General features: G+C 39.5%; 1 protein-coding gene across 1 annotated transcript; it reads right to left on the bottom strand.

The window, feature by feature from the left end:
* Positions 1-1,728: 1,728 nt before the first annotated feature.
* On the bottom strand, positions 1,729-6,432 carry dclre1b (DNA cross-link repair 1B). Its single transcript, XM_062998355.1, has 4 exons — positions 6,241-6,432; positions 4,584-4,749; positions 3,471-3,653; positions 1,729-3,264 (listed from the first exon to the last, which is right to left on the bottom strand). The coding sequence occupies exons 1-4, from the start codon at positions 6,430-6,432 to the stop codon at positions 2,123-2,125; spliced, it is 1,683 nt and encodes a 560-aa protein (XP_062854425.1). The 3' UTR covers positions 1,729-2,122.
* Between the last annotated feature and the right edge of the window lie 5,208 nt (positions 6,433-11,640).

The following is an 11,640-nucleotide window of genomic DNA, read 5'->3' on the forward strand; positions in this document are numbered from 1 at the left end:
TACATTTCATTGAGGGACACATGAACAATATGTACTGTGAAATACTGAAGCAGAGCATGATCCCCTCCCGCCGGAAACTGGGTCGCAGGGCAGTGTTCCAGCATGATAATGACCCCAAACACACCTCTAAGACAACCACTGCTTTATTGAAGAGGCTGAGGGTAAAGGTGATGGACTGGCCAAGCATGTCTCCAGACCTAAACCCAATAGAACATCTTTGGGGCATCCTCAAGCGGAAGGTGGAGGAGCGCAAAGTCTCGAATATCCGCCAGCTCCGTGATGTCGTCATGGAGGAGTGGAAAAGCATTCCAGTGGCAACCTGTGAAGCTCTGGTAAACTCCATGCCCAGGAGAGTTAAGGCAGTTCTGGGAAATAATGGTGGCCACACAAAATATTGACACTTCAGGAACTTTCACTAAGGGGTGTACTCACTTTTGTTGCCGGTGGTTTAGACATTAATGGCTGTATATTGAGTTATTTTGAGGAAAGAATAAATTTACACTGTTATATAAGCTGCACACAGACTACTTTTCATTGTGTCAAAGTATCATTTTGTCAGTGTTGTCCCATGAAAAGATATACTTAAATATCTGCAGAAATGTGAGGGGTGTACTCACTTTTGTGATACACTGTATGTTAGCTCATTATGTGTGAAAAAAGGTTGCATGTATGAGACCAGCCCAAAAACAGAGGACCCATAGTTGTGTATTTAGGTGGGAGCATCATGATATGGGGCTGCTTCACTGTAAATAACACTAGGGCATCTCATAAGCCAGGAAACTAAAGCTGAGTGTTTCAAAGCCAAAATAACTCAATACTGGGTTCTTAAAAATAAGGAGGTGTTTGTCTGACCAAACCAATCTCTTGCCTTAAATCCTATTAAAATGTATAGAAGACTTTGACGTTTTTAGACTTTTTAGAGACCCTTGGTAGCTTAGGGATTTACGACAATTTCCCATAAGATTGCGGTCAAATTTGAACCACAAGGCTACAAAAAGCCAATGATTTCTTACCACATGTGCCTCCCGCTGTCATTGACAGCACCAGCTTTGCAAGAAGTGCTAAGACTAATGCAAATCATTTGTTTTGCCCCATCACTTTGTTTATTTAAAGATTTAAATATTGTAGTGCAGATAAAATATACACTGATCAGCCATTACATTAAAACCAACTCCTTGTTTCTACACTCACTGTCCATTTTATCAGCTCCACTTACCATACATACATACTTTTTTCACCTTCTTTCACCATTCATCATGGTCAGGATCCCTACAGAACCAGCACAGAGCAGGTATTATTTGGATGTTGGATTCTCAGCACTGCAATGACACTGACATGGTGGTGGTGTGTTAGTGTGTGTTGTGCTAAGAATGACCCACCACCCAAATAATACTGCTCTGTAGAGGTCCTGTGGGGGTCCTGACCATTGAAGAACAGCATGAAAGGGGGCTAACAAAACATGCAGAGAAACAGATGGACTACAGTCAGTAATTGTAGAACTACAAAGTGCTTCTATATGGTAAGTGGAGCTGATAAAATGGACAGTGAGTGTAGAAACAAGGAGGTGGTTTAATGTTATGGCTGATCAGTGTATATATATATATTTGCTAAATATCACATGAAAACAAAAATAATCACCATCCTTAAATAATCCCAATCAGTTTAAATAACTACGATAGGCAATTAAATAATAGTATAAATAATACGAACAATTTATGTACCTTAGGAACAATAAAGTGTAATTGGTGGCGATTTTCTTGGAACAAAGTGGAATAAAGCAACACTTTAAGGTTTGTTGTTAAAATAAAAGGATTCCACATTGTGTCAGGCTCCACCATACACTTACATTTTCAACATTTGGCAGACACTTTTATCCAAAGCGACTTACAGTTGTGATACTATACAATCTAATAAAAAAATGAGGGTTAAGGGCCTTGCTCAGGGGACCAACAGTTGCAACCTGGCAGTGGTGGGGCTTGACCCAGCAGCCATCTACCTTAACCACTAGGCTACAGCTGCCCACACCACCCTGCTGTTGGTTGTTTTTCTATAAATATGTACTGTGCATTATTTCTTACAAATACCTCAAAGTTCGCATTACCAGATGTATTAACATAGGTGCTTATTTGGATTTCAGTTTCAGTATTGCAGCTTCAAACAGATCCACCTCTGCTTTCGGTGTGTTGATGGGAGCAAGAGGATACAGCTTGTGTAGACCGTCAATCACCCCACAATGACCTGTGAGTTCTTCTTTTGGAATCATAAAGTTGTTCAGCAGCCACTGCTCAGTCTTCTCTCTTTCATTTATATCAGACCGACTAAAGAAATCCAGATGTGTGTCAGATGGTGCTGAGGTTGATGAAGCCTCCACACAGACGCTGTGATGGGAATTATTACTGTTTATGGTCGTCTCCCTGGGGTTTGTGTTTTTCACTGGAGGGCTTCTTATGTCGTGATTTTTGCTTGTGCTTTTGGGTGCCGTTGTGTCAAATAAGGAATCAATATTGTCTGTCGGAATGCTCTCAACTGTAATTTCATCTTCAGGTGTGACCTGATTCGAGTTCCTACATAGCGGATTGCCAGCGCTGTGAGTAACGTCTGTGCTCATGTCCAACAGAACACAATCTGAGTCTCCATCAATCTCAGAATCGACTTCAGCTGCACCGTCATCTGCTTCCACGGCATCCGACTCCCCATTATCAAGTCTGGGTTTCTTCCCAGGTGATTCAAACACCACCCCTCGAGGCACTGGGTGTAAAGCACGCTGAAGAATATGACTCATTCTGAAAGTACAGGGCTGAAAACGAGGCTTTTCCCGCATGTATTGCTGCACAGACTCGGGTACCACAACTTCATGCCGCTTTCTGCGCGAAGACAGAAGAGAAGAAAAGTGTGGCATGCAGTTTCCCACTATAGGAACCAGTGAGACAGGGCGCAGAGCTGAAACAAAATCTTCCAGCTCCTGGTAAGAGGAATGGTCCGAATAGGGCACGACGTGGACGTTAGGGTGGCATGATACCACCGGACGGCTGGTTGGCAGTATGGCGATTGTGGGCCGCTGTCTATTCCAGGCAAGCAGGTTGGCTGCGTTGATCTCAGACTGAGAGACGACACGGAGGCGACCCGAGCCCGGTTCTGTGCTGAATACGTCAGGCAGCTCCAGCAATCGCAGGGTCTCCAGACGTTCCACGTCCACCTCCACCCACGTCTTAAACTCCAGAGCTAACTGCACCAGTAGAGACTCCTTTCCCAGAGCGTACATGCCTGTGGGAAGAATAATGTTATTCCAGAAATCAAAATGATCACTGGATCAAAGCCCTGGATGAAGCCATCTGAGAAAAGAGGCACCAGTTTAAGAATTCCAACAAAGACTTCCCAACATAAAGACATATAATACAGAAGAACGACAGTGTGTAATATTATCCACAATCACATTTTCTTAATGCATGCATGCAGCACTTCAAACTCACCAATGACAACAGTGTAGTTTGGATGGCCTCGTATGATCTCCTTCATCTGCTGACAGGCTCGTTGGCGAGAAGGAATAGAGCGAGTGGGGTCACAGTTAGTGTTGTCCACATAGAGCACATGGATCGTGGTATTGTTCCTGAGACATGGCTCACGCAGCATTGATGGAGTATACCGAAAGTCACCTGTTAAAAAAAAATAAGAGAAGTACTGAAGCAAGGGTGTGAATATTTACATTTACATTACATTTTCAGCATTCAGCAGATGCTATAATCCAAAGCGACGTATATACTGTCTAAACAATTGAGGATTTAGGGTCTTGCTTAAAGGCCCAACAGTGGCAACCTGGCAGTGGTGAGGTTTAAACCAGCAACCTTTCAATTACTGGTCCAGAACCTTAACTGCTAGGCTACACCTGCCCTGTTTCTTAAAAATGCTTACAGGCAGCACTCTTCACATATACAGTTACATGCAAAAAGTTTGTATGATAACAAAGACATTACTTGGGTGCTGCGTAAACAATGCCTGTTAGTCAAAACCTTACTTGCCTTAAAAAACCAAATCACCAGATACAATCTGGTGTGTTAGTGTGTGTTGTGCTGGTATGAGTGGATCAGACACCGCAATGTTGATGGAGTTTTTAAACATCTCACTGTCACTGCCCGACAGTGGACAGTGAGTGAACATGGTATTTAAAAACTCCAGCAGTGCTGCTGTGTCTGATCCACTCATACCAGCACAACACACAATAACACACCACCATGTCAGTGTCACTGCAGTGCTGAGAATGATCCACCACCTAAATAATACCTGCTCTGTGGTGGTCCTGACCATTTAAGAACAGCATGAAAGCACACTAAAAAAAGTATGTAGAGAAATAGATGGATTACAGTCAGTAATTGTAGAACTACAAAGTGCTTCTATATGGTAAGTGGAGCTGATAAAATGTACAGTGAGTGTTGAAACAAGGAGGTGGTTTTCACCGTGCCACCCGAGCGGTCAGACTGTGTTTAACAAAACTTATAACTTAAAGAAATCAGACTATATAAAATATAATTAATATAACAAAAGTCTTTAATAAAATATACTCAAGGTAAAAGAAATTCAAGGTGTACCAGTATAAAGAATGGTGCCAAAGTATCCCTCAAAGAAAAACATAATTGCTCCAGGACAGTGGTTGGCATCGATAAGAGTAACAGTCAATTTTTCTTTTCCAATATCATCCAATGGCAACATGTGTGGCTCCCCAACCTCCAGAGCATGAATCCATTTTTCATTCACCTGTAAAACACAATAATGCACATTTCATTTCCAAAACAGTTGGGACATTTCAGAAAATGCAATGAATACTAGAATCTGTGATTTGTTAATTCTCTTGAACCTCAGCTCGACTGAGAAATGTAGAAAGAATTATGTCCAATGTTTTAACAGACTAAATTGATTGTGTTATTTGTTTTAGTTATTTTGTTAAGATTTAACATCCTAATTTACACACTTTAATTACAATCATGGCAGGACAGGTAATTACTGGTTACACAAGATTCATCAGTTCAAGCCTTTAATGTCAAACACAGTTACGGACAACTCTGTATCGCCAGTTCACCTCACCTGCATGTCTTTGGACTGTGGGATAAAACCGAAGCTCCTGGAGGAAACCCACACAGACACGGGGAGAACATGCAAACTCCACACAGAAAGGACCCATAGCGCTCCATCTGGGAATCAAACCCTTTTGCTGTGAGGCTACAGTGCTACCCACCGAGCCACTATGCCGCCCTCATGTTATTTGTAATAATACTACTCACAGTTGATGGTGGAATATTTAGAAGGAAAAAGTTCTACAGATTGACTTTCTGGCATCCTATTACAGCATGCTCATGAGTTCTTTAGATTGAGTCCATTCTTTCACAAATAGGTGCTTTATTTTATCATCTGTGGCAATTGGACTGAATGAAACATGATGCAGTGATTAAGGTGTGTCCCAATACAGTGTATCAATCCATATAGTGCATCAATCAGGACCTAATAAATACATATATAAAGCATGACAAAAGTACATGCAAATTTACATTTTACATTGATTACTGATTACTGGTCCAGTACCTTAACCGCTGGGCTACAGCTGCAAATATCAATATCAATGAACATATCAGTCAAAAAAGAGGTTTTACTATTGCAAAAAATCCAGTTATTTACATATTAACACACCTGATCCAGACCATAAGTGTTAGGAGCTGAATTGTATGGTCCATTAGAAGTAAATACAAATAGAATAGAATACAATAATCCATACAATACAAATCTATACATATATACACACACACACACACACACACACACATACATATCTATCTATCTATCTATCTATCTATCTATCTATCTATCTATCTATCTATCTATCTATCTATATACACATATGTATATGCGTGTATACAGTTTATATATATATATATATGTTTATAACACTTGTTCACTTTAATTGCTTCTATTTTTTTTATTATATTTTTAATTTTCTACATTTTTAAAACATTTCTATATTTTTTGTATAATATATATTTTGACTATTTGTACGTTTTTGTAACTAATGTGGCTGAGCAGTCATTAAAGCATTTCACTGCCAGTTGTACTGTGTATGACTATGTATGTGACAAATAAACCTTGATTTGATTTAAACTGTTCACACCGTTCAGAGAATCAGAATCAGCTCTGGCTAATACTACTGAACATTAACAATCCCAAATAACCACATAATCAGAAAGCCAGCACGTGTACCTGTAGTTTAAGTCTGAGGAGTTTGGCGGTGAGGGGGGAGCAGTAGATGGGTCGGTGGCTCCAGGTGGAGGTCAGCCCAGATGTGTGATCTGTGTGCATATGGGAGAGGAAAAACAGCCGGACATGGCTGCACTTTCTGAGCTGCCAGCAATCAACTGCGATCGGGGTCTGGGGTATGACTTTACCATTCATTGTTGCTGCTGCATAGCATGCAAAACACATATACCGATATGAAGCTGCATTTACTTTACTTTACACATCTGGATCTGCAATGTAGGTACACAGATCATTAAATAATAAACGCGTCACGACAGAGATCACAATACAGATGTGTCTGACAGATGACTTGAGTAGTATTTATACTGCAGTGACGAATGTCTTGCCAACCCCTTTTGTCGTTAGCTTAAGCTAACTGGTAGCATTTATTCAGAGATTTTGAGAAGTGCAGGACTTCTTAAAAAGGCACATTTTAAACTAAAAACAAGTGACTCCATTTGAGCTGTTGTTATTGTGTTAGCTTAGCATACTGAGTGCTGCAGCAGTGCTGTCTGTCTGACCAGCGTGTGTAAACCCAGCTGTCTTTCTAAACCACACAGAGAAAGCATTTACAGCGTGTTTTCTTTCTAAATAACCGACAACACTGTCACACTTAAAATAGTAATAACATTTATGATATTACAGATAATAAATACGTTTTAGGTCGCGCTAAAGCAGGTTCAGCACAATGTGGGTTTGTTTGGGCCGCCAAGAAAAAATATCACATTTCCGTTGGCTGCCAGTTCTCTTAAAGACGCAGCGCCTATTAAATCGCGGTTGCCAAGTTGTGTGAAAACCCTCATAAATGAAACATGTTCTTAAAGTAAAGACAATATTGTGGTGGCATGGTGAATCGGTGGGTTTGTTTGTTTGTTAGGATTTTAACGTCATGTTTTACACTTTTGGTTACATTCATGACAGGAACGGTAGTTACTCCTTACACAAGGTTCATCAGTTCACCCAGACCGCCCCACCTGGGGAGCGAACCAAGGACCTTCTTGCTGTGAGGCAACGGTGCTACCCACCAAGCCACCGTGCCACTCTATATGCCTGAAAAAATACATGTTTCATCACCATATACAGTGAAGAAAATAGTTAAAAATAGATTATATAATTAATAATGTTAAACATTTAGGAGTCAAGTTTTTAAATCTACGATAAGACTTTAAGATATATAACTTTAAGAAAGAAGTGCCATGCGTGAATCGGTGGGTAGCACTGTCACTTCTCATCAAGTAGACGTCTGGGTCCTTTCTGTGTGCAGTTTGCATGTTCTTCCTCTGTCTGAGTAGGTTTCCTGTGTGAGGAAAGAGTCATATTATGTATAGAAAGGTTAAAATGCTTCTTGTGAATCTCCCACTGTTCCTACCTGCACCTCGACCAGCAGCTGTAATGAGGGACCCCATCCAACCACCCTCCCTCAGACACGATCAACTGTGACTCTTTGACACCCTGCTAGGTCACTATGGCTGCGAAGTCCGAAAGCGCATAATTAAACAGTACGTACTAGATTCGAGGCAGTATGCACTGTTTGGCCGGTAAAGCAGTACGCTCTTTCAGTACGCAAGTGTGCAGTATGCACGCAACCTCGTACGTACTATGTCCGCCATCTTACCAACGTCACGTGATGCATGACGTCTCATCGCCACAGTTATAACAATTTTAAAATCGGACGAAATTAGTTTTGTCGTACTCCACAAAGCTACTCATAATGTTATTCAGGGTTGCACTTAATCATAACATTTTTAATGTTTGTCTTATTCCACTTTCCGTCATCTTTCTTCTTTGCTACAAATGCCTTTGCAGCTCCAGTTGAATTATGGGATAGATTATCGGACCGTAAGTGTGCATCGTTTGCATACTCAAAAATGGCTGCCCAGGCAGTAGGTCATTCAGGTACTTTTTGTGTACTTTTAATGTAACTAAGTATTCGGACATACTAACCGCTTTCACGTACTGTTCAGTATGGAAGTATGCGATTTTGGACACAGCTTATCACTGCCGAGATTTGAAGTTAAGAGCTCAAGCTCTACACATTGCTGAGTTAGTGTTTTTGACCACTGCGCCACCCGTTTTTATTTACATTTTTCAGACTTCTCCAACTTTTCTGGAATTGGGTTTCTAACTTTGTGCTGTGTGTAAATAAAATATTTACAGCATGAATGTGCAGCTGATGAATCATTAGCATTCATCTAAATATGGACCAAAATCCAGCCTCATGATTTTTCTATTTTTTGTGTAAGCAGCAACAACTTTAAACAAATTCTATAAATAACAGGCTATCAGTTTTTAAAACTGTGATGAGGAATTGCTTTAAATTAGCCATGTTGAAATCTTAATTCTGTTACTCTTAAATCATTCACAGTTATGCTTGCTTGAGTGCTTTGGATTGTTGCTTAAGCTTAATATCACAGACTGATGACCTGGCATAATCTGCATAAGAGCAGACGTTATGGTTCTGTTAATCATGGCAAGATATCAAGGTTCATCTCTAAATTGGCATAGCATTCCCAATCATACCACCAGCACCATGTTTGATTGTTGGTATAATGTTCCTATAGTGAAATGCTGCATTCATTGTAACCATGTAGTTCAAGGCTGCAACTTTTACTTATCAGTTCACAGACAATAGAGGCCACGCTGAATGGATGGCAGGAGCACACCTTGGACAAGTAACCAATCCATTCCATCACTTACAACCATTTAGCCCCCCCCCCGAATTTCTGACTAACTACATGCCCACCCATTATGTTTTCCTGCCCAATAAAACAAAAGATAATCATTAAGATTTACATAAAATATTCACAATGAATTTGATCATTTTTAATCTTCAGGAGTTGTTAGAAGCAATGAAAGTTACTAACTCCAGGGATCGAAAAGATTCTGTAATATTCTGTATGATGCTTGTATGTATGATTTTTTAGGCTGCATATCAGCTCTACACCCACCCTTAATACATTAGGTCACATCTTCAATCTTTTAAATGTACAAACACAAAAAAGAAAAGGACTTCTGACTTATTTTTTAATTAAAGTGAACTTTTAAAAACGATTTTCTGCCTTTTCTCACAGATGTATTTAAGTGGATGTGTGTGTGTGTGTTTGTGTGTGTATCTACACCGATCAGCCATAACATTAAAACCACCTCCTTGTTTCTACACACACTGTCCATTTTATCAGCTCCACTTACCATATAGAAGCACTTTGTAGTTCTACAATTACTGGCTAAAGTTGCAAATAAATGATGCAACTTTTATTGATGATTTTTTAGCTGCCGGCTGTAATTTTACATATAGGTTTATTAAAACCATCTACCTTTACTTAAGAGTGCAAAGATTTTTATTTTTATCTTTTTTTTTAGAGTGTGAATAATGTTTTGTGATTACTACTACTGTCTTTTCTCTACTGCTGCTACTCTATCGGAGAGATGCCATTCGAAATTTCATTGTACCTGTGTATAGTGACAGTAATGATTCTATTCTATTCTATTCTATTCTATTCTATTCTATTCTATTCTACCAACATTTTTGAGTTTAACATTCAAGATTATTTAACCAGTATTTATGTAACCATTATTTAAACCAGTATCATTAGTTCTGCTGTCATCATCCCTCCACAAATCAAGACCTGAATAAAGTTCTGGCTTTAAAAATATGACTAACTACATGCCCACACATTATGGGAAAGCAAAGCAGTCCAGAACCGGGACTGAAACCCGGATAGATCTAAGAAACTAAATGAACTGGAAAGAACAAACCTCAGACATTTTACAACTAGAACCACTAGAGGAAGACAAAACATAAGCTTAGCTTTAACATCTACAGTCCAAAAGATTCAGTATAGCTAGCATGTTGTGAGTGAAAGACAATGTTTATATTTAATTTCAATCACTTATAAAGGCATCAGGGAGACATTTAGATCAGATTGTGTTTAACAGTGATGTTTTATCATTATTAACCACATGGGTTTGATAGACTCTTTTCTTGGCTAGCTAAATTTGACCTAGGCGTTTATGTCAGTCTGTCTCTCACTGTGTGGAGTTTGGTGAATTCAAGATACAAAATTGCCTGTAACGGTGCTTAACATTAAACTTAAACTGCTAAATCATGTGTAATCTGTAACTGTCCTGTCATTAATATAACCAAAATGTAAAACATAATGTTAAAATAATAATAAACAAATGATAGCTAATGATCTTGACATCATTACATTGCTGATCCAACCATGTAAACCACTGGTTTTCTTTTATAAGCTTATTGTGTAAAACATTCCTATATATATACATACTGTATATACACCAATCAGGCATAACATTAAAACCACCTCCTTGTTTCTACACTCACTGTCCATTTTATCAGCTCCACTTACCATATAGAAGCACTTTGTAGTTCTACAATTACTGACTGTAGTCCATCTATTTCTCTACCTACTTTTTTAGCCTGCTTTCACCCTGTTCTTCACTGGTCAGGACCCCCACAAGACCACCACAGAGCAGGTATTATTTAGGTGGTGGATCATTCTCAGTACTGCAGTGACACTGAGTATGTGTGTTGTGCTGGTATGAGTGGATAAGACAGAAATGCTTATGGAGTTTTTAAACACCTTACTGTCACTGCTGGACTGAGAATAGTCCACCAACCAAAAATATCCAGCAAACAGCGCCCCATGGGCAGCGTCCTGTGGGCAGCGTCCTGTGACCACTGATAAAGGTCTAGAAGATGACCAACTCAAACAGCAGCAATAGATGAGCGATCGTTTCTGACTTTACATCTACAAGGTGGATCAACTAGGTAGGAGTGTCTAATAGAGTGGACAGTGAGTGGACACAGTATTTAAAAACTCTGCTGTGTCTGATCCACTCATACCGGCATAACACGCACTAACACACCACCACCATGTCATTGTCACTGCAGTGCTGAGAATGATCCACCACCTAAAATAATACCTGCTCTGTGGGGGTCCTGACCATTGAAGAACAGAGTAAAAGCAGGCTAAAAAAGTATGTAGAAAAAAAGATGGACTACAGTCAATAATTGTAGAACTTCAAAGTGCTTCTATATGGTAAGTGGAGCTGATAAAATGGACAGTGAGTGTAGAAACAAGGAGGTGGTTTTAATGTTATGGCTGATCGGTGTATATAGTCATTTTATATTTTTCTAAACACAAGCCAAATAAATCATGTTTTTCTCCATCACTGAAAGCTCCTGTTCATCTTTCACTTACTGGTAAAACTCATTTCTTCCCTTTCTGCTTGAGTGGATACACCGCACTTTGCAAAATTCTTATTCCATCAGGACACTCCATCCGAAAAAAAAGGCTCATTTATCTGGGGCACAGATGCTTATTAGCTTTAGGTGTATTTGAT

The sequence above is a fragment of the Trichomycterus rosablanca genome, chromosome 7 (genome assembly GCF_030014385.1).
Source record: "Trichomycterus rosablanca isolate fTriRos1 chromosome 7, fTriRos1.hap1, whole genome shotgun sequence".
In the NCBI taxonomy this organism is placed as follows: Eukaryota; Metazoa; Chordata; class Actinopteri; order Siluriformes; family Trichomycteridae; genus Trichomycterus; species Trichomycterus rosablanca.